The sequence below is a fragment of the Tamandua tetradactyla genome, chromosome 9, assembly GCF_023851605.1.
Source record: "Tamandua tetradactyla isolate mTamTet1 chromosome 9, mTamTet1.pri, whole genome shotgun sequence".
Classification (NCBI taxonomy): Eukaryota; Metazoa; Chordata; class Mammalia; order Pilosa; family Myrmecophagidae; genus Tamandua; species Tamandua tetradactyla.
The window spans coordinates 62589779-62614197 of record NC_135335.1 but is presented as its reverse complement, the minus strand read 5'-3'; the positions used below and the strand labels follow the sequence as shown (position 1 = coordinate 62614197).

At 38.7% G+C, this 24419-nt stretch overlaps 1 protein-coding gene across 1 annotated transcript in view; it reads left to right on the top strand.

The window, feature by feature from the left end:
- Positions 1-24419, top strand: part of DNAH5 (dynein axonemal heavy chain 5) — a 293865-nt gene that overhangs the window by 227506 nt on the left and 41940 nt on the right. The window contains exons 61-65 of the mRNA XM_077114905.1: positions 3676-3813; positions 8618-8753; positions 9304-9620; positions 10237-10392; positions 11653-11835. Coding sequence (XP_076971020.1) covers positions 3676-3813; positions 8618-8753; positions 9304-9620; positions 10237-10392; positions 11653-11835 — 930 coding nt within the window. The remainder of the gene's footprint in view (positions 1-3675; positions 3814-8617; positions 8754-9303; positions 9621-10236; positions 10393-11652; positions 11836-24419) is intronic.

Here is a 24419-nt window from a genome sequence, read left to right as displayed (position 1 = left end):
AACTATTTTAAGAACTCCAGTTAACTAATTAAGACCCACCTTGAATGGGCAGAGTCACATCTCCATCTAATCAAAAGGTTGCACCCACAATAAGCCTTGACCCACAAAATTGGATTAGGATTCAAAGAACATGGCTTTTTTTTTGGGTACATAACAGTTTCAAACCAATATGGTTGGTTATTTTGCTTTTGTATAAGTCTGATCTCTCAGCCACCAAATAAATATAACCCACCTAAACTTGTAATCTACCCAAGAAAAATAATAATTATTATTAGAAAAGAATTGAGAGTAAAAGGAAGATAGGGAGAGAGTTGCAAGTCCCATTTTTCTTTCTAATTGTTACCATGTCGAAACCATTTTTCTAGTAGTTGAAGCCTTTGGGGTCCTAAGGCAAGTTAAAAGAATAAAGACTCATTTGGCTTGGGGAATTTTAGGAAAAATGATGTACTGCCTTATGTCATGGCTATTAGGACAACTGAAGACTTCAGTGATGCTCAGAAATGGACATTCTGATATTGACTGAATTAGAACCACATTATCGAATGAAAGGTACAAGGAATCCTTTGTGGATTTTTCCTGTGGTAATCCTACATAGTGTCTTAAAAATAAATACTGGGGCATTCACAATGGGTAGTTTTTGTTCTGTTGTAGTTATCTTAATAAAGGAACTGAAATCAGTAAAAAAATAAAGGACACTCTGAAGAGGTTTACATGAGAACAGTGAAATCCCCTCCTCTATGTTTAATCCTTTCTGCATTCTAGTCTCCACTCAGTCCCAGGACAATCCAGAGTAGAGAGTAGGAAGTGAACGGAAAATCATTAGGAGAAGGGGAAACACTTTCACTTGCTGCTGGAACCTGTATTCCTGTTTCTGAGAAGTCTGTCCCAGGAAGCACCCTCCTATAATTTTATGGGCATCCTGCTTTTGGTGCATGCGGCTTGTCAGATGCATTGTAATGTCTGGAAAATATGTACAGTTAGATAGTTCCTACATATTGGTTCGTGAAGGGGGAGGTAGGAATACTGGAGGACAAAATGAGTGCAGATTATTCCTGGACAACTCTGCTTACTATATTACAAAGTACAGACAAACTTCCCTTATTTCTGGAAGGCTCCACTTACGGAGCCTGCTTCTTAAGTGAGGAGGGATCCAGAACACTCTCTAAACTCAGATTCAAAAAATTAGCAAAAGAATCCTGGAGACTTCTTTCTCTTTCATCTTGCAATCCTTAAGCTGGAGCAGGGACTTCTAATAGTGAACAAATTTAACAAACATTCATTAAAGCACTAGCAATTTTGATTCTATTAAAGTTCATTATAATAGAATTTCATCTTGAAAACTGATAAATATTAGTCCATATAAGAAGATTATTTAAAATTATACAATCTTCAATACTGAATAATAATAACATTTCTATTAGTTTGCTAGGGCTTCCCTTGTTTGATAGGGCTTCCATAATAAACCACCACAAAGAGTAAAACAACAGGCATTTACTCTTTCAGTTCTGCAAGTTAGAAGTCCAAAATCAGCAGGGCTGCACTCCCTCTGAAGGCTCTACAGAAGAATCCTTCCTTACCTCTTCTAACTTCTGGTGGCTCCTGGCCTCCTTGGCAGTCCTTGGTTTGCAGCTGCATCACTCTACAGGTTCTACTTCTGTCTTCCTGTGGCTGAATTCCCTTATGCCTCTATATTGCTGCGTGTCCTCTCCTCTTCTTGTTACAACACAAATCCTATTGGATTTAGGGCTCACCCCAATCCACTATGACCTCATTTAACTTAACTAATGACACCCCCCATGAACCTATTTCCAAATAAGATCACAGTCTGAAATTGCTGGTGGTCATGAATTTTTGGAGACCATCATCAAACCTAGAACAATATCTATTTATTGAACTCTTATTTTGTGTCAGGTATCAGACTTTTTGAGAGCAGTTTTTGAAAGCTTTTAAGAATTATTTTATTTTTCCCATAGAGTAATGGAAAATTTCCAAAGTTCTGTGGCTGTGATAGTTTGCCATTGATGGGTTACTTTAGTAAGCTTTTTGATGCAGTGGCTTTGTTACCTTACATGTTGAAGCTGTAGCAACAGCTGGAGCTTAGAGCATAACTGAATAAAAAATGTTCCATGAGCTGGTGTCTTTAAACTATAATTTTAAAGCCATGTTTTGCCCAATGTGGGTTCTAGTGGATTATTGCTCTTTTTCCTTAGAGATTTGTTTTGCTAAAATTTGGGAGCCTAGTTTTTGAGGTAGGGAAATAATTTCTTTCAAAAAATGTTTTCAAAATAACCTTTCTTCCTCAAAATGCCTCAGAAAGAATATGGCTTCTAATGGTGGATCTCTGCTCTAAAGTCAATTTTAATATTTAGTAGGCTTAAAACTTGGGAAATTTCATTTCAAAAAGTTTTATTTTTAAAGTTATAAACACAAGTAAGCATGTTTCCATACCTCATCTTTTGCTAATATTTCTCTTGATTATGTTTTTTAAGTCTACTTAAAAAATATTTTAATTGGTCACAGTTCAAGTGTCAGTTTTGCTTTTCTGGGAGTTAACTAATGTATGAAAATGATAGAAACAACATCAAAACCACTACCATCACAGAAACTGAGATGTTTACATTTGGTGAATAATTTTATATTCCATCCCTTCTCTTACTTTGGCATCTTTTGCAACACGAGTCCTGTGAAGCAGATGTTTATAACATTCAGGTTCTTCTTTTTCTACAATTCTTAATATTGCAAAGTTCTGATATAGAGGTTGGCAAGTTATGACCCATGGACAAAGTATAGCCTGCTCCCTATTTTTCTAAGGTCCATTAAATAATAATGGGTCTTAACATTTAAAAATGGTTTTGTATGAGTACCTATGTGATATCCTTGATTTTGCCTCTTGGCCAAAAAACCCTAAAACATTTATTGTCTACTGGTGGCAGATTGAGTTATGTACCCCAACCCTCAAGTTCTGTTTTTCTCTTCATCCGAGTTCCTGTGGGTGTGAACACATTTGTAAATTGTATCCTTGAATATGTTAAGGCTAGTTGGGCTGTGGACTTGTTTGTGGATAAGATGTTCTAAGATCTTTATTTAATGTGGCCAACTGAGTCAGCCTGGGCCTCAGTCTGTATTGCTAGGGTCTTTTATGAGCAGCAGAAATACCATCCCATTTGAGAAACACTGGAGAAGCCAGAAGCTGGAAATCAGTGGAAACTAGAAGAGCAAACAAAAGGAGAGAGACTGCCGTGGGACAGGAGGCAGAAATAAAAGCCAAGGAACCCCAAGCGTTGCAGCAGGCCAGCACTTTGAGGAGAAGACAAAGCTTTGCCAGTGCCTTGATTTTGGACTTCTAGCCTTCCAACAATGATGCAATAAATTCCCGCTGTTTAAGCCAAACCATTGGGTGGATCTTGCCATAGCAGCCTAGCAAATTAAGACACTAATATTTTGCAGAAACAATTTGCTGACCTATTTTCTAAAGAACTATAATTTTTTCCTTATAAACATTTACATCAAGTTTTCATTAGGTGTTGGTCTTGACTTAATGTAATGTGAAAAGATACTAGGTATGGAATAAAGGGAAGGTACAAACATGCCAATGCTGGGTCTCCATGTTCTGAAATGCTGGGTGTTCGGAGGTTTGCTGCCTGTCTCCCTTTACCCTGTGTGTGTCCTGTGCAGGCCAACTTGGTGGTGCAGGAGAATCGCCATGTCCTGGCCATGCAGGATCTGCAGAAAGCCCAGGCTGAACTGGACGACAAGCAGACAGAGCTCGACGTAGTGCAGGCAGAGTATGAGCAGGCCATGACCGAAAAGCAGGTAACTGTCCTCTGATGTAGGAGGGACTATGGTACACCGACATGGCTGTCAGAGTGGTTTTTCCTTTTCTGCTTTTTCTCTCTGAAGGGTTCTGCCTTGAGTCTTTCGTAATGCACTAATAAGATGCACACATATACATAATACACACACACATATATAAACACATACATCTACATATACTTATATGCACACACATATTCATACACATATACACAATGCATGTATTATGTACATATGTGCATACATTGCACATAATCTCTGTCTGATCCCTGGAGTTTGGAGAGATGTCAGGATAGTTGCTAAGACAGGAGTAAGTTCTAGAACTTGAGCATTCTGAGTTTCCTCATTAGTGTTGATGATAACAGCATGTTGTATAGCATTTATTTTGGTCATGTTTTTCAAACCATGTCCTTTCACTTTATCTCATTTAATCTTTGAAATGTCCCTGGCAAGCAGGCAGGGTGGATGATTTAATTCTCATTTTATAGAAAGCAATGAAGGCCAGGGAGGCCAAGAAAATGGTTCCCGGTCCTAGGACTGGTCAGTGGCACAGTCTGGACTAGAGCTGAGTCTTCTGATGTCTACCTGTGGCCTTTCTGCTGGACCACCATGACTGACCACATGGCCAGATCCCAATGACAGTGGCTACCTACAGCCTTCTCAGCCTACGTTACTTTGCAGGTTTTGCACTTTTCAGAATCGATGCTCATGCAATTGTTTATCTGCTGAGCAGCATAGTTCTTTTCGTTCATCCAAATCCCAGCTCCACTGGGGCCTCCCTCCTCGTGGTAATTAAAGCAGATTTAACATAGAGGTAAAGCAGCTTAAGCTTCAGGGCCCCCGTCTCTTGTGCAGGCCCCTTTGAATGCTGGGATTGCTGGGAGTTCTGGAATGTTCTGTGGGGAGGGGAAGGGATGTTATCAGGAAGGATTTCTGTGTAAGTGTTTAGGTAACACACCTGAAGACATTCCAGAGGACCTGAATTTCGGTCACCAGGACCGAATGATTTTTTTTCTCATTCTAAATACACATTCACTTTCATGTTTTATATGCATAATAATTGTCTAATTTTTTTTTAAGTGGGCTCTCTAAATTATGTTCGCTTCTGCCCCTACAAAATCCTCATCTGCCTCTGATAAATCCTGTATTTGGTAAATAAGGGCTAGACTCTATTATTTCCTTGGTGGTTTTATGGAATTCAACCCTGCCTCTTTTTAGCCATCACTCAGCTGAACTGAGCTGTCCATCCTGTTAATCTGATTTCATGTAGTAGCCCCAGTAGAGAATTCAGAAAAATATTTCAGTTTATCCTATATCATATACATACTTTAAAAGATATGTCTCCTCAAAGCAAAAAATGAGCTTTTTAGAAGTTTTAAAGAAGTGATTTTATAACAGCTATTTGAGTTTGTATTCTTATGCTCAGCAGAATTCACTTACAATAGAATGAGAAAATTTAACGTTGCACTTAAAGGAATACACGTTAGACACTGCAAGGGAAAGAGTATTAATTTCTACCAGTTTGGACACTCATTTTTATCAGGATGCACCAAATGAACATAGTAAAATTATTTCACAGCCTCATTTTATTATTTATACATAAATTATAATATTTTTGCATTAGCTTCTTCAATAAAATATATATTTTTGAGCATCCACTGCTTATTAGATAAATAATCATTGGACTACAGAAGAAATGCTATTGTGAAGATAGGGCTTTAACTTAAACATTTGAGTTTCAAGAAATGTCAGATTTCTTTAATTAAAAGAAACTAAACCCTGTCTTTTTGCTTACATGCCCCTAGCACACTGGTGTGAAATTCACCTGAGGCACATTTGGCATGCCTTTCCCCTCACAGGCGGGGGAGTTGGGGGCTTGCGGGCCGTCAGAAGAAAGCGGAAGGACTTCTGGACCTCCGGTCCTCAGTTCACGGTGCCACCACTGTTAACCCACAGCCCGGGCCTGAGTATGTCCTTTGCGGACCTTCCCGAGGGATGCTGGAGACACAGACAGTCACCTCCTGGAGGCCCCCTTTGAGGAGTGGGCTGCTGCTGGAGGGTTAGGGGGCTCTATTTGTAGCACCCAGTGAATTCCACAAACTAGCCCCAGCAAGGCGCAGAAGAATCTGCTTCTCCCTCTTGTACTTTCAGACATTTACTTCTGTCCCTTCCCCCTTATCAAAATCCCAATGGAGCCTAGACTTCCAGAAAACCAAGGCCTTGGAGGGAGAGGCCTGGCCATTTCTTTATTAGGCTGGATGGGCATGGGGTTGGGGAACTTAGGGAAAACAAATTAATATTAAAAGCTAAGGCTGCCGGAGTGCAATATACCGGAAATGGGTTGGTTTTTACAATGGGGATTTATTAACTTACAATATACAGTTCTTAGGCTGTGAAAATTTCCCAATTAAGGCATCAAGAAGATGATACCTGGTTGCTGGAGAAAGGCTTCTGGCTTCTGGGTCACCTCTGTCACATGGGAAGGCACATGGCTGGTGTCTGCTGATTCTTTGCTCCCAGTTTCTGCGTTGCTTTCTCTCTGAGTATCTGTGGGTCCTCTCTTAGAATTTCTCGCTCTGAGCTCAGTCTCTCTCTAGGCTTTTCTTCTCTCTCTTATCCTCATAAAGGACTCCAGTAAAGGATCGAGATCTACCTTGAGTGGGCTGGATCAGCTCTCCATAGAAACAACTTAATAAAAAAGTCCCACCCGCAATAGGTCTGTACCCATAGGAATGGATTTAAAGAACATGGTCTTTTCTAGGGTGCAGCTTCAATCCAGGTTTTTTTCATGTAAAAAGTCCATATCTTTTACATGAAAAGTTGTTTGTGAGGTTGGCAGTAATGCGTTCCATCTGACCATTTTTATTTTGGGGAAAACTATCAAACAGGTATTTGTGGTGTAGATATGGGGAACTGCCTCTCAGCTGGGTTTTTACATTTTCTACATTAGCTTTTGGAGAAAGGAAAAAAGAAAGGAGATTGGAAGAAAAGCAGACTGGAATAAATATCTTGCTTTTAAAACTTTGTATTATGTTATTATTACAAAAGCAATTTGTGTTCATTATAGAAAATACATATAGGAAAACCTGCAGATAACTGGTAATAATAGTTTGTGCTTTATCTTCTGTATCTAAACAAATACTTTTCTCTCTCTCTCTCTCTCTCTCTCTCTCTCTCTATATATATATATATATATATATATATAAGTGTGTATATATACATACATAATTGTTATTGTTTGTTTATTAAAGAAGTTGTGGGTTTACAGAAAAATCATGCATGAAACAGTAGGTTCCCATACATTACCACATTATTAGCACTGTGTATTGTGTAGTACACTTGTTACAATGGATGAGAGCACATTTTAATAATTGCATTATTCACTGTAATCTATGGTTTAACTTATGGTTTCCTGGGTTGTGCAATTCCGTAGATTTTTTTAAAAATTTGGTTCTAGTAACAGTCTAAAATTTCCCCTTTTTCCCCATCCATTATCAAAACTTCTCCATGATTTCAAATAGAAACTCTGTACATTCCCTACCCCCCACCCCAACCATTGGTAACCTATATTCTAGATTCTGAGTCCATGGGTTTGCTTATTCTAATTGTTTCATATCAGTGATATCATACAATATTTTCCCTTTTATATCTGGGTTATTGCACTCAATATGGTGTTTTCAAGGTGCATCCACATCACCTCATGCTTTAGAACTTCATTCCTTTATATGGCTGTGTAATATTCCATTGTGTGTGTGTGTGTGTGTGTGTGTGTGTATACACTACATTTTATTGACCCATTCATCAGTTGATGGATATATTTTTAAGTATGCTTTAAAATATAATTCAGTAATACTGTTTTATAAATGGAAATTTTAATTTACAATATATCATGATCATCTTTCTTGGCTATAAATATTTTTACAATGTAACTTATAATGGACTCATAGTATTTGTATTTACTGATGCAGAGTAATTTATTTAAGCAATCCTCTATTGTTAGACTTTTCACTTTTTTATATATATATTTGTATGTTTATATATATATATATTTTTTTTTGTTGTTGTTGTAAATGAACTTCCAGTGGCTGGTCAAGTTGCTAAATCTTTGTCCATACCCCTTACTTTTTGGAGGTATAAATTCCTTCAGATGAACTTTTAAATTATCTTTCAAACATAAAGAAACAGAACCGTTTATCTCTCAGAGTCAGCACTGGTGGGCAACAGTATGTAGGAGCCTGGGCTAAAGGCCTTTTACTGAGCAGCAGAGAAGGACCTGCTGCGTTAAACATGGCTGAAAGTTGTGGAGAAGCCACCACGATCTGAAGAAAATCTGTGGTTTCCCCTAAAGTAAGAGGACACATGGAGCTAGATGAAGAATAATGATATCAGAACTTTTTTAATGAGTCATATTCCTAATTTTTAATGGTAAAATGTATTTCTTTACATTTTTTGTTATGTATAATATTAGCCTATATGCTTCTATTTTATTTCTATTTTTCTTTCTAAGAAAATCATAGATGCTGCAAATTTCCATCATCTCTCAGTTATTCACATCTGGGAGAGCCTGACCAGTTGGCAGTCACTGCCGTTGGGGGAACACATCCACGTTCCCTGGTTAGAGTGTAAGAGAGGATTATGCTGATAAATAGGCTTCCTAAAGCTGAATCCTATGCTTCCTATGAAATAAATGCCTCGTGTATTTCAAAAAAGCTGATAATATAAAGCATTTTGAATTATGTTTCTGCATGCGAGTCTATATTCATCTCAACACCAATTTTTTCTAACGGATGATGGTCTTTTGCAGACCTTGCTTGAAGATGCCGAGCGGTGCAGACACAAGATGCAGACAGCCTCTTCGCTGATCAGTGGGTTGGCAGGCGAAAAAGAAAGATGGACACAGCAAAGTAAAGAGTTTGCTGCACAAACTAAAAGACTTGTAGGTATGTAAATTCTTTTATTAATGAGATTATGTGTTGATTGTGATAGAGTATTAGCAAACTTGAACGCTAATCACAATAAAAACCAACATTTAATTATTTCAAACTCCTCTGTGTGTGTATTCAATCATTTTAGAAGGATGAATATTGGTCTGGCATCTATGCCGCCATTTTTAGATGTATTAATGGCCCGTAATCCTCTGATTATTAGGCCACTTTTGTATTTCCCTGTGAATACATGTGTATACTGATTAAGGTCACATTGACTGCAGGCTCTGCCTTCTGAGTTTTGGTATCTCTTAAACTCAGACTATTCCTTTCATGTCCAACAAAAGTAAAAGTAATCCAGTATTGACTAGTCACAGCCATTACTCAGTAAACTGTTTGACCTTGCTTAATGATGAACAAAACTACTGCTTATTCACTGAGGCCCAGCAACTTGTGTTTAAAGTATGATTTGTAGAATTTAGTTTAAAAGAAAAATGTTAAACATTTTGCACGTATACCAGGATCATCATAAAATATTTCAGTGGTGTTTTGCTTTCCATTTTAGGGGATGTATTGTTGGCTACAGCCTTCCTATCTTATTCTGGTCCATTTAACCAAGAGTTTCGCAATCTGTTGTTAAATGACTGGAAGAAGGAAATGAAAGCCCGGGAAATTCCATTTGGAAATAACCTAAACCTCAATGAAATGTTGATTGATGCACCTACTATTAGTGAATGGAACCTCCAAGGTTTGCCAAATGATGACCTGTCCATTCAGAATGGAATTATTGTCACAAAGGCATCTCGCTATCCTTTACTAATTGATCCACAGACTCAAGGCAAGATCTGGATTAAAAATAAAGAAAACCAAAATGAACTCCAGGTAATTTGTGTTTAAGTATATTTATGTTACCACTAAACTTGTATTGCCCCCAAATCAACATGTCACTGAATAAAGAAAGATTTGGAAATGTCAGAGACTGTTTTGATCTAAGATTGAGTGGTAGCAGATGGGAGCCTAAAATCGATTATTATAATCTTTTCCGAAAGTTTCACTATATGTATTCATGTTTGTCTTTACTAATGCTATCTTTCAATGGTTGCAGACTCCAGTAGAGTAGGGTCTAAGGTTCTCTTTGGTAACCAGAGTAGGGTAGAGCTGTATCACACTAAGTAAGCAGTACTCTAGAAGGTCACTTTGTAATTTTTCCATTACAATTTGGTCACAAAGTGGTGACTGTGAGGAAATAGTGTTGTTATATGAGGACTTTATCTACTTCCTAGAAAAAGAGATGAGGGTCCGTTAAGGGAAAGAATGGAAAGATTTTTAGCTTTTTGTACCATTTTACCAAGTATGGATTCTACCACAGAGGAGCTCTACAAGTTGGTGCATTTGTCTTCTGCAGTTGAATGCTTTAGGCACCATTTGGTAGCAGTCCCTGTGTGCTGCCTCATGATATTGTAATCTGTCAATAGTAGCCTTGTGATCATGTTTTTAGATCACATCTCTAAATCACAAGTACTTCAGAAACCACCTGGAGGACAGTCTTTCTCTTGGAAGGCCTCTGCTTATTGAAGATGTTGGAGAGGAACTAGATCCAGCCCTGGATAATGTTTTGGAAAAAAACTTCATTAAAACTGGGTCCACCTTTAAGGTAGATGAAACCTTACAGTTACTGTGAATCCAGGTAAATGCAGTAGATTTGAAATCTTCTTGATATGCAGCCACCTGAATTTGAATCAATGGTGAGAGGCATCTTTTTTCATTTTTCCCCTTCTACACTTCCTGCGTTGGGAGTCAAAGTATTCAAGAGCCATCTTTTTAGGAATATCTATTTCACTTTTGTAAAAAAGAGTCAGACTCCATTTTTGATGGTTGGCTGCTAACAGCTTTTAAGCCCTACCACTTCCCACTCTCCTTCTGTCCCACATCTGGGAAAGAGGATAAGCCCAGGAGACTTCCCTCTGGTGTTGGTAGGAAATTAAAATCATGTAGAAGTTCCCCTGTCCATGCTTTAATCACCTTAAAGCCCTAAACCAGTCACCTTTCTCTACTCTTTTAAGCCACTTTGGACCTACTTGGTAGCCTGCCCTTCTATCCTCAGAAAGCTTCTTGATACATGCATGGCATTATCAGTCTCAACATCAAAACCAAATTTGGGGTGAGGGATCTGTTCCATTTCTTGGCTGATCACAACAACCTTAGTATTAAATTTTATATTTGTTGCATGTTATCAGTTGTATCAACTTCCTTCCTTCCATCTGTTTTAGTTTACTGGGTTGCTCAGCAAATACCATAAAATGGGTTGGCTTAAAGAATAGGTGTTTATTTGCTTGTAGTTTTGAGGTGAAAAGAGTCTATCGTCAAGGCAATGCTTTTGTCCCGAAGACTGTGGCATTCTGGGCCTGGCTACTGGTGATCCTTGGTCCTTAGTTTGTCACATGGCAAGGCACATGTTGGTGTCTTTTCGTCTCTCCTTAGTCTCTCCCTTCTCTTCTGGGTTCCATTGATTTTTAACTTCTAGCTGCTCCCTCTGCAGCTCTCTTTCTTTGTCTGAACTGCATTCTGTTTATAAAGGACTCCAGTAATAGAATTAAGACCCATCCCTGATTGAGATGGGCCACACCTCCTTAACTGAAGTGACTTTATCAAAAGATCCTACTTGTAATGGATTCACACCCACAAGAATGCATTGATTTAATACATGTTTTTCTGGAGTATATACAGCTTCAGACTACCACACCATCCATCCATTCTAGTGGTTTGAAGCTCTGTGAATGCCTGTCAACTTTTTTTTGTTGTTGTTTTGATACCCTCCATCTATTTAAAGCAAATTGTTTAAAGCAAACCTTTATCCTATTAGAAATGACGCCATAAGATTTCTTTCCATTTAATTTCTTTTTCGTAAAAAAAGGTGAAAGTTGGTGACAAGGAAGTAGATGTGATGGATGGCTTCAGACTCTACATTACCACCAAACTGCCCAATCCAGCCTACACTCCTGAAATTAGTGCTTACACCTCCATCATCGACTTTACCGTCACCGTGAAAGGTCTAGAAGATCAGTTACTGGGGAGAGTCATTCTCACAGAGAAGCAGGTGAGTGAAGTGCAGTCAGCTCGTTTTCTGCACTGGTCGAACTTCTTTTATTGGTGAAAATAATATTATAAAAGTTCTAATAAGATTAAATTTTTCCAGCAGGCCACAGTGGCTCAGCAGGCAGAGTTCTCGCCTGCCATGCCAGGGACCTGGGTTCGATTCCCAGTGCCTGCCCATGCAAAAAAGAAAAAATATGTTTTCCCCATTTTATTGCTTATATATTCCTGCTATTATAAATTCTCAAGTATCTTCTCTTTACTAAAGAAAATTAATTAACCTATGTATGTTTCTTGAATGTTTTATAAGGGGCATAGATTATTGGTTTCTCTTATATAGACTGATGATATGTGAGTATTAGTCTCATTTGCAGCACAATTGTTTTGGTTTTGTAGTGCTTTCTTTCTTTTTGCAGAGTGTATTGTAGATTCTATTTACCTGTTGATTTTTAGCTTTTCTGTTTCATGTCTAGGCTTTTCTTTCACTGGAATCATTATAATGCTTTGGGAATATAAAATCAAAACTTTGTGGTACTTAGATAACATTATTAATTCTCATTTGCTATCTGAAAAAGCTATATATATGTTGTGAGGGAGTTTGATGTGAGAAAACAAGTTTGTAACACTAGAGTTTCACTGTGAATCTTCTGGAGGCTATTGGTTTAATTATGTTAAATTATATGTGCTGTGGAAGCATAAGTGCATATCTGTTTTCTCTATTTATGTTTTATGAGATAACTTAATATTCAGTGAAAAGTGGCCAAGAATTTATCAACTTCCTTCTTCTGAGTCAGCATTTTCTCTGGGGAACATGTGAGACTTAAGCAAAGAAATGGAGAGGATTTAATGGGACTGCTTTGGTGAGACTGCATGAGCTCTTAACGTTGCTACTGATTTTCTCTTGGGTTGTAAAAGAATGAGAAATTTAGTTTACTTTATGGCCCCTTGTACACTGACCTGAAGATTTATTTAGGTTAAGATTGTTGGCTGAAACTTGGAATCTATTCTCGCCATTATTTTCACCTGTTCTATATTTTGTAACATGCTTGCTCTGCTGAGTCCTTCCATGTGCCTGTGTCTTCCTCCCTTTCTTCCTCTTTCTTGGTTTCTTATTCTGCTCTATTTTTAATTCATAGTACATAAATCACAGGGTTGCAAAGTTGGAAGTTATGTAAATAAGTTGGAAGTTTATTGTTATAAATATAAGGGAGTTCTTACCTGAGCTAGAATAAACATATGTCACTATAACAAGGTGTTAATAATAGGGTATTATAGGGGAAAATACAATTAATGTAAACTAAATTCTATAATTAACAGTAACATTGTAATAGTTTTTCATGAATTTAACAAAGGTGCTATACCAAAGCTAAATGTCAGTAACAGGGGGATGTAAGGGATATGGGATCTTTTTCTTTAGAAGAAATAGGAATGTTCTCATATTGACTATACTGGCGAATGCATAGCTATGTGATTATACCAAGAGCCATTGACTGCACGCTTAGAATAGATTGTATGGTGTGTGAGTAAAACTTTTTTTTTTTTTTTTATTAAGAGCAGTTAATCTAGCTTTGTACATTCAAATGGTTTGTTGACATCAATCAGTATGGCAGAAACTACCACATACAAGCTGTTGAGGTAAAAACAGCCTTGAAAAAAAATGCTGATAGAGGTGGTTGAGAAAGTTTAGTACTGCCATATTGTTACTTCTGGAAGGAAAGTTGTTCTTGATCAACCCATGTAATAGTGAGAAATGAGGATCCCTGAATGTCTTTTGGGTCAGGATTGATCTCTGATATCTTAGGTTCAGCTTTGAATAATATTCTTAGCCTTGGTATTCTCACATTCAGCTGAAATGAAAGCAATCTCCTTGGAAGAAACGAAAGAAAAACAAACAAAACTCGTCCTGAGACAAGATTACCGCAGCAGTTTTAAAATGAAGGAGCTATTTTAGCTCTTTTGAAAATACTGTGCACATCTTTGAAAAGTCAGTATGGATCCTTGGCCAGGGTTTTTGTTACTTTCTGGGAAAGCTGAGTGTCTTAGGAAAATTATTCCTTTACAGTGACTTTAGTGTCAGAATCTTTTCCAGGCTCACAGCAAACAATCTTCACAAAAAGTGTGACCCAAATAACATAACACCATCCTTTTATAGTATAAGGAGTCATCAACACCTAATCATTTTTTTTTTTTTTTTACTAAAGCTAGTCTCATGATGCAAAAAAGTGAGATATTGGACCTAATTTTGATTTTAAGAAGCATACTGTTTTAGTTTCCTTGACTGCTCAAACAAATGCAATGCAGTGTTGGTCAGCTTAAACAATGAGAATTTATTAGCGCATGGTTTTGAGGCTTAGAGAATGTCCAAATGAAGGCATCATCAAGGTGATGCTTTCTTCCTGAAGACTAGTTTTCTGGAGCTTTCTGTCAGTGATCCTTGGCTCCTCTTTCACTTGGCAATTTGTGGAAACCTCTCCTGGTTTCTCATTCTTCTCTATGTTTCTTTGACCTTTAACTTCTTGCTTCTCAAGGCTCTCTCTCTCTCTCTCTCTCTCTCTCTCTCTCTCTCTCTCTCTCTCTCTCTCTCTCTCTCTCTCTCTCTCTCTCTCTCTCTCTCTCGTTTAAGGCTCCCTATCTTTATCTGTCTGAATTTCATTCTGTTTATAAAGGACTCCAATAATAAGACTAAGACCTACCCTGATTGTGGTGGGCCATACTTGAACTGAAGTAACCTCATCAAAAAGTCCTACTTACAGTAGATTCAAAAGCACAAAAATGGATTAAACTAAGAACATTTTTTGGGGGGAGCATACAGCTCCCAAATACCACACCTCTCTTTCTGGACCCAAAAAAGACTTGTTCTTTCTATATGCAAAATGCATTAATTCCATCACAACATCTCAAAAAGCTTAAGCTATTTCAGGAACATTGCTAAATACAAAGTCTCATCAAAATCATTTATGGGTGTGGTCTGTCCTGGGACAATTACCCTCTCTCTGTGAACCTGTGAAACCTAGAGAACAAGTTATCTGCTTCCAATATACCGTGAAGGAACATGCATAGGATAGACAGACCCTGACTCTGAACAATAACTAGTGATGCAAAGGAAAGGTGAATCCTCTTTGTTCCCACAAATTCACCTGCTATCTGATATACCAGGAATATAGGGACAAAGAGGGGTTTGTATAAAACATGGTCTGGTCTCATAAAAGCTCTTTTGTCCAGACTGTTAGCTCCTCTGGTTTATTTAGAAACGAATGGAAATCTCTGAGGTTATGAATACAAGGAAACAGGTTTTAACTGATTTCCCGCTTTTTGTGTGTGCTTCAAGACAGCTGTTGTAAATGCATTGGCTGCTCAAGTTCACATCGAGGCCTTATTTAATTGCTCACCTGACATGCCTATGAGTAGATTTAGACAGCCTGCTGTGGTCATCAGAAGGGGATGTATCAACACCATTTTAAACAGACAGCAAACCAGAAGGTCTCCAACAACTTTTCTTTAAAGAAAGAAAATCTCTTAGGCTAACTCTTAACCTTGATCCTGGAGCAGAAGACAGAAACTCAAATAGAATTGTGTTCTGTTAGGAGAAAAATACTAATATTGATCAACAACTTCTACAGGTCACACGAAACAGGGCCTCAGGGAGTCATCATTGTTCAGAAATCTGGATAAGCCAGCAGAGTATGAGATTTTCTTTGGATGTAGAAGGACTGAACTCAATGGAACTGACATGGGAAGTAATTTTAACAATACTGAACAGACATCATTAACACCAGTTGACTGGAGAAACAAATCTCTTTCCACTTCTCTTGTTTAATCTTTCTAATTTAATTATCAGTGTGAGTACAGAGCAGAAATAATCTTTGTTGATGGAAGCCTGGTTGTACCTTTAAAACTGAGAACTCTGGAAAGCTGCCATCTCTTCCCTTTGATTAATTTTAAAACTTTTTTTTAACAGATACAACTTATGCACAAATTGTACTTGTTTACATCTACATTTTGCTTTATTGAGTCACTTAATTTTCAATCAGTTGCTAATGGCATGCTCATGGAATTTTTTTGAACCACAGCTGCACTTTCTGGGCTCACTTTGGAGATATTTTTCCAAAACAAATTTGAGCATTATCACAGTTTTTATAAAAATTTTGCATTGTAAACTTCATATAGAATGAATAGCAAACATTTATCCTTCCATATGTGTATATGTGTACATGTGTAAATATACTAAAGCACACATATTTTTATAAGCCAAGAGGTAATCCCATTGGTAGGAAAACTACTTATAGTCAGTATAATTATTTTGATTCATTTTCCACCTTCATATGAACTTGAAAATGTGCTATCTTTGTATGTATTGGTAGAACTGCTATAGTAGCAGTGCAACAGGAATATGTGTAAATTAGCAGTATAAATGAAACTATGTCGAAAACCAAAGTAGTTTTTCTGACTTTAAATCTCAGAATGAAAAGCAAACAGTGTTTAATCTATTTTCTTTCAGAGATAATCTTTCTTTTGTCTAATACAATAGCTTTTTCTTATGCTAATGTGTTCAGTCACTTATCTGCTATTTAATACACAGATTGCTTTCCAGTCACTAATTTTATTTTAATTGTATCATTTTCTTTAGAATAAATATTTTCATTGGTATCAAATTTCATGGAAATGTACTTCTTAGTCTGTTTTTTTTCTTAGTCTTGTTTTAATCCTTGCAAATTCAGGCAGCTACTTTAATTGACAAATTTGCTTAGTTAGTATTATTAACAATGACATTTAATTGACCACAACAATCTCTCTAATGCTCTAATAGTTCGTATTTTCCCTTACATTAAAAAACCCAGAAATTTAATAATTTGCCCCTTATTGTATATATTTCTATCAACTGTGTTTATTTTATTAATAACAGTCACTTTATTAAAAAGCAGCTTGGAAGCATGATTTTAGCCCCAATCACATTGTTTTCTAGTAGAGATGAGGTGAACATGTAAATTGTGACAAGTTTCGAAAGCTAAGTTGAGAACTCTGAACTTCTCAAAATACCTAAAGGAGATTCCCGGGATGATTGTGGGCAGAAAAGAGGAGGAGACAGCAGGGGGACTGAACTGAGAAAAACATGCACAGGGAGAGCAGCTAGGATAGTCTGCAAAAGAAAAATTAAGACCCAAATTAGGGCTATGGGTATGTAATTTAAAGAAGGGAAAGAAGAAAAAGGTCATTATACAAGAAGAACTGGTAAGACTTCGTGCCTTTTTTCCTAGATTTGAAAGCCCATGTTCTCATCCCCAGTGGGCAGAAAATACCCATCATCAACATTATAGGTTCAAGATCGCAAATTCTTTCTTATACCCTTTCAGCTGCTTATTATGTTGTTTCATGATGACATGTAAACTTCTAAATGATGTGTTTTTTGTGTGCTTTTAGATTTACTTTTCATGCTAATTATTTTCAAAATACGCATTATATGCTTTTGAAAATCCATACTGGAAACGATTCAGAGGAGGTGACGGAAGGGAAAAGACATTTTTTGAGCAGTTCTCATGATTCAGACACTGTGTTGGCTGCTTTATGCTTTATTGTTTTTATCCGCATAATCACTCTAAGAGCTGTTTTTTTTCTTTTTTTTACGTGGGCAGGCTCCGGGAATCGAACCTGGGTCTTAGGCATGGCAGAAGGACTCTGCCTGCTGAGCCACCATGGCTCTAGGAGCTGTTTTTATGTCCATGTATTAGCTAGGGTTCTCTAGAGAAACAGAATCAGCAGGAGATATCTGTAAATAGAAAATTTTAAAAGTGTCTCATGAAACCATGGGGATGTAGAGTCCAAGGTCTGTGGGGCAGGCAGTGAGCTGGCAGCTCCAATGAAGGTCCTCAACAAACTCTAGGAGGGGCTGGCTGGGCCTCTTACAACCATGGGGATGTAGGAATCCAAGATCTGTAGGGCAGGCCACGAACTGGCAGCTTCAATGAAGGTCCTCAGCAAACTCTCTGGGAAGGCTGGCTGGCTGAAGCAGGAAGAGTGATTGTCTTTTCTAAATCCTCCTTAAAAGCCTCCCAGTGATTGGATTAAGCACCATTCATTGCAGAAGACTCACTTCGTAGCTGATTGCAAATGCAATCAGCCGTGGATGCAGCCAATGGTCATGATTTAAGTCTATGAAAGGTCCTCATAGCAACAGACAGGCCAGCACTTACCTGACCAATTGGGCACCACCAACTGGCCAAGGTGACACATGATCATGATCATGACAGTCCACCCCTTGTCAACTTGGCAGCTATACACATCACTTTAAACCATATTTAATCTCTAAATTGAAAACAATAACAGACACATTTTTTTCCTCACCTAATAATACTCAACTGTTCCACGTAACTGGAAACACATTAAATCTCTCCAGAATAGGGTGCAAATCCTTGAGTAATATTCACACTTAAACTTGATATCTTACAACTTAAATACTATGAGATGAACAAAACAGTTTATGTCATATGAATGACAAAGGGGGATAAAATAAAGAGGAAGACAAAGATATTTGATTTATGTGTAAATACGTAGATACTAATTACAAAGCAAGGAAGAAATATTCAAACCATTACAGTCTTCGTTTCGGTAATTGATCATGTGGTCATAGTTCATATTTATCACTACCTTCTTCTACTACCCATTCCATGTTCCATTTACCCTCAGCAAGCACTTTGATTGGCTGTGGTTTTTTGCCTGGTGGGGTGACCCAAACATTCATTCCTGAAGTTTCAGAGCCATTGGTAGTCCTACCTGGATTGGGATGTGGCAGTTTTCCATTGATTTTAATCACAGGGCATGTTAGTACTAAAAGACGCCCTAAGGGATCTCTTATATTCCCGGAAACTCTTCTTTACCTCCACTGTGTAGTTGCAGTCCTATTTCCCCTGATAGGGTCAGTCGCCCCAGCCAGTGAAGTAATCCCCTTCTTGGCTTGTTCATCCAGGGGCATGAGTAACCAAAGTGACCAGGTGGCAGTCTTAGATTCCAGTTCAATGGAATCATTGTTTCTCTTGGTGGTCTATGATGGAAGTGGTCCAATGTAATCAACCTGCCACCATGTAACTGTCTGATCACCTCAGGGAATGGTGCCATACTGGGGGCTGAGTGTGTGTCTCTGCTGCTGGAAGATTGTGTACTCAGCAGTGGCTATAGCCAGATCAGCCTTGGTGAGTAGTAGTCCATGTTGCTGAGCCCATGCATAAGTTCCATCCCTACCACCATGACGACTTTGTTCATGAGCCCATTGGGCAATGACAAGAGTTGCTGTGGAAAGAGGCTGACTGGTATCCACAGAACAGGTCATCTTATCCACTTGATTATTTAAACATTCTTTTGCTGAAGAGAGCCTTTGGTGCACATTTACATGTGACATAAATATGTTCATGTTTTTAACCCACTCAGAAAAGTCTGTCCACATACCTGTAACCCAGACCTCTTTGTCACCAGTTTTCCAGTCATGCTCTTTCTAAGTCCTTGAACATCCAGCCAAACCATTAGCAGCAGCCAATGAGTCAGTATACAGATGCACCTCTGGCCAGTTCTCCTTCCAAATGAAATGAACAACCAGGTACATTGCTCAAAGTTCTGCCCAGTGGAAGGGTTTATACTCACCACTGTCCTTCAGGGACATCCCGGAAAGGTGTTTTAATGTTGCAGCTATCCACTTTTGGTTGGTACTGCATATTGTGCAGAACCATTTGTAAATCAGGCCCAAGTTTTTTCTTCCTCCCTAAGATAACGTAGCTCTGGTCTGGGAAAGAGAAGGTAATGTGGCAGGAGTGCAAACCATAGACATTTGGGTCACTTCCTCATGTAACTTACTTGTGCCTTCAGGACCTGCTCTGGCCCTATTTCATATATACCATTTCCATTTTATGATGGAGTGCTGCTGCACATGCCCAACTTTATGGCTTGGTGGGTCAGACAATACCCAGCTCATGATAGGCAACTCAGGTCTCATGGTAACTTGGTGGCTTGTGGTTAAGTATTCAGTCTCTAGTAAGGCCCAGTAGCAGGCCAAAAGCTGCTACTCAAAAGGAGAGTAGTTATCTGCAGCAGATGGTAAGGCTTTGCTGCAAAATCCTAAGGGTTTGCAATGTGATTCTCCTATAGAGGCCTGCCAAAGGCTCCAGACAGCATCTCTATTTGCTACTGACACTTCCGGCACCACTAGATCTGCTGAATCATATGACCCAAGTGGCAGAGCAACTTGTACAACAGCGTGGACCTGTCGCAGAGCCTCCTCTTGTTCTGGTTCCCACTCAAAATTAGCTGCTTTTCTGGTCACTTGATATATAGGCCAGAGTAGCACACCCTAATGAAGAATATGTTGTTGCCAAAATCCAAAGAGGCCAAGCAGGTGCTGTGCCTCTTTTTTGGTTATAGGAGGGGCCAGATACAGCAAATTAACCTTCACCTTAGAAGGAATATCTTGACATGCCCCACACTGCAGGATACCTAGAAATTTCACTGAGGTTGAAGGCCCCTGTATTTTTGTTGGATTTATCTCCCATCCTCTGCATGCAAATGCCTTCCCAATAAGTCTGGAGTAGCTGCTACTTCTTGCTCACTAGGTCCAATCAACATGATATCATCAATATAATGAACCTTGTGATGTCTTGTGGAAGGAAGAAAGAATCAAGGTCCCTGCGGACAAGATTATGACATAGGGCTGGAGAGTTGATATACCCCTGATGTAGGACAGTGAAAGTATACTGCTGACTTTCCGAGCTGAAAGCAAGCTGTTTCTGGTGGTCCTTACAAATGGCTATTGAGAGAAAAGCATTTGCTAGATCCATAGCTGCATACCAGGTACTAGGAGATATGCTGATTTGCTCAAGTAATGATACCACATCTGGAACTGCAGCTGCAATTGGAGTCACCACCTGGTTGAGTTTACAATAATCCACTGTCATCCTCCAAGGCCCATCTGTTTTCTACACAAGCCAGATAGGAGAGTTGAATGGGGATGTGTTGGGAATCACCACCCCTGCATCCTTCAAGTTCCGAAGAGAGGCACTTACCTCTGCAGTCCCTCTAGGAATCCAGTATTGCTTCTGACTTACTATTTTGCTCAGTGGGGGCAGTTCTAGTGGCTTCCACTTGGCCTTTCCTACCATAATAGCCCTCACTCCACAAGTCAGAGAGCTAATGTGGGAATTCTGCCAGTTGCTCAATATGTCTATTCAAATTATGCATTCTGGAACTGGGGAAATAGCTGCAGAATGGGTCCAGAGACCCACTGGATCCACTGTGTAACAGACAGAGCTAACTCCATCAATCACCTGGCCTCAATAAGCCCCTACCCTTGCTGGTGGACCAGAGTGTCATTTCGGGTCTACTGGAATTGATGTCACTTCTGAACCAGTGTCTAATAATCCCTGAAATATCTGATAATTTCCTTTTCCCCAAAGCACAGTTACCCTGGTAAAGGCCTGCGGTCTCTTCTGGGAAATCTTGGAGGCAGATAAACAGTATAAATTTTTGGCACTGTATAGGGTCCTCTTCCAAAGGGACCTGGCCTCCCCCTCATTCAAGGGGCTCTGGGTCTGTAAACTGTCTCAAGTCTGGAAATTGATTAAGGAGCTGTGACTCTCTGTTTTTGTAATTCAAGTTAGACTTCTGTTCACTTGACCTAGAACTCTTCTGCTTATATAGCTCACACTAGAATTTAGTAGACTGCCCATCTGTTGTACTTCTAGAAGCCCCATGATCTACTGGCCAATGCTACTAGTCTCTGCAAGTCAGATTATTTTGACTCCTGCTTTGAGTCTGCTGTCCATTATGATAGCCACATCTACCTTGTCTTTGGCGATGAAGTGCTGCCACCTGGTTTCTGCCAACTCAGGATCTTATCATCCCCCTTGTGTTTAAGGATTCCAGCTCAGTGATAGCAGTTCCTACAGTAATATCTGACCTATGAAGAAGGTGACTACAGAGCTCTTCTGGGATGATGGAGCTAGTCTCACAAATTTATTTCTCACAGTTCTGGTAAAAGTTGTGTCCTCTGGACATTCCTGGGGTGTATGAATAGGCATTCCATGATAAATGCACTCTAACATTCTAATCTCTCTAAGCCATTGGATCCCCTCATCTAAAATCTAAATTATACCAGGGCATGTCTGGCACTTCAACCTCAGGTAATGTCGGCCACCATTTGATCCATGTTTCAGCCAACCATCCAAATGCCTTTTCTAACTCCTCGAGCTATAATATTGAATGCAGAATCTCTGCCTAGTGGGCCCATATCGATAAATTCAGCCTGATCCAGCTTTATATTCCTCCCACCATTATCTCACAACCTTAAAATCCATACCCACAACATAGTCCCCTGATTTCTGTCTATATAAATTGGAAAATTCATGCAGCTCTTTTGGAGTATAGCATACCTCCTCATGGTAACATTTTGTACCTTACCTTTTGGGGCTTTAGTCTAATTATAGGTCTTGAAGAAAAGAGGGGTAGTAGGGTGGGTCATGAAAAAAATTAGAAATATCTTCCATGCCAGTTTCTTCAGAGCATTCATTTGCAGTTTCATCTGGTAAAACAGTATTAATCACTCCAGGCAGAGGAGCAAGGGATGTTTCCTCATGGGAGGTAATCCCATGAGGCTGGTTGGCCAACTCCTCAGGGCAGGCTGGAGTTGGGGCAACTATGTCCTCAAGACAGACTATTACAGGGTTTTCTAGAGAAGACTCAGCACATATAGGGTTTCAATCTCTCCACAGCCATTATTATCAATCCATATGTCTCCATTCCATTTTTCTGGGTCCCACTCCTTTCCAATCAATGCCCTCACTTTAAGAGCAGACACCATGCAAAGTTGAGATTTCAGTTTATGTTGTAAAGTTGCTACTCTAACAATGAAACTCTGAGTCTGATTTTCAGAGATCTCAAGTCTGTGGCTACAGGAAATCTTTCACGGTACTCAGAAACTTTCATATCTGTCATATGGTGTGTAAGCATCTCATTTGAAGACTTCAGCTTATCCTTTTTTCTCATTAATGTATACCCCATACCTAACAACAACCAGCCAGCATCTCTGTACCTCCTATTTCCACAAAACTCCATAAAAGTGTCAAAAATATTATCCCCCAGAGCCTGGCCTCATGTAAGTGAACAATTAGCAGAATTGAATGGTGATATTTTGACTATCTCTTTTGCCAGCTCACCTCATGAATTGGCAGTGTCATTCTGATTACAGGAAACAGACTCATTAGTGCCTTTGAATCTAGTCAGAATAGAAAACCAATCATAAAAACCCATTTTTAAGATTCTATTTCTTAAGGACCACTCCTGGAACCAAGCTCTATTAGCTAGGGTTCTCCAGAGAAGAATCAGCAGGAGATAGTTGTAAATATAAAATTTATAAAGTGTCTCATGTAACCGTGGGGATGTAGGGTCCAAAGTCTGTAGGGCAGACTGCAAGCAAGCAGCTCCAATGAACAAACTTTCGGGAGAGGCTGGCTGGCTGAAGCAGGAAGAATGATTGTCTTTTCTGAATCTTCTTTAAAAGCATTCTGGTAATTAGATTAAGCATCACTCATTGCAGAAGACACTCACTCCCCTTAGCTGACGCAAATGCAATCAGCTGTGGATGCAGCCAACGTGGTCATGGTTTAAGTCTGTGAAATGTCCTCATATCAACAGACAGGCCAGTGCTTGCCTGACCAGAAAACAGGGCACCAGCACCTGGCCAAGTTGGCAAATGAACCTGACCATGACAGTCTACTTTGAAGATGAAAAAACTGAGTTTTGTAGAATTATATAACCATGGCTAAGATCATGCAGTTAATAATAGCTCTGGCATCTATGATTCAAACGTCAGTTTTCCTGTTGCCAAAACCATCATCCTTTCTGCTGCTTTACATTCCTTTCCTTACCTGTGTTCAGGAGAGACACTTATGCTGCTCACCTTTAGGACCCCTTAAATGATAGTGTTTGAAGTTTAGGAATATGGAAATGAAAAATGTTTGACTTTTCCTGCTTTAATTTTATCATTGCTTTATTTCCTAGTGTAAGCAAGGCACAAGTGTTTTTTTTTTGCAACTACTTGTGGGAAGGAATTTTGTTGCATCCATTAAATGTCATTTGTTTTGTACTTTTTTGCATTTTCTGAAATTAAAAATTGTCATCTAGTGAATAAATATATTAAAGTAAGGGAGCTTTCAAATGTAACCAGAAATCAGAAGCAAAGCTGTAAGATCAGTTTTGCTTGAGTTGCTACATCTCAAAGAATTAAGAATTGATGCAAGTTCTGAAATTTTGTTTTGCTAAAGATATCACTTTCTTTTCTAAAATGTCCCCAAATCTGACTTTTTGTGCTTATAGCATGAATTGAAAGCTTGGTAGCATCTTGCACATCAGAACTCTTCAATCAATGGCAAGTAACTGGATAGACCGTAAAGCAGAGACCAGTGGTCTTTGCTCTTTGCTTTCATGTATATACATATATATATATATTATTATTTTTTTTTTTTACCACAACCCTTATTTTTAACTTCATTGTTTTCAGTTAGAGAATGAGAAATTTTGTGTCCATATTCCTGGCTCTATGACATGACTAGATAT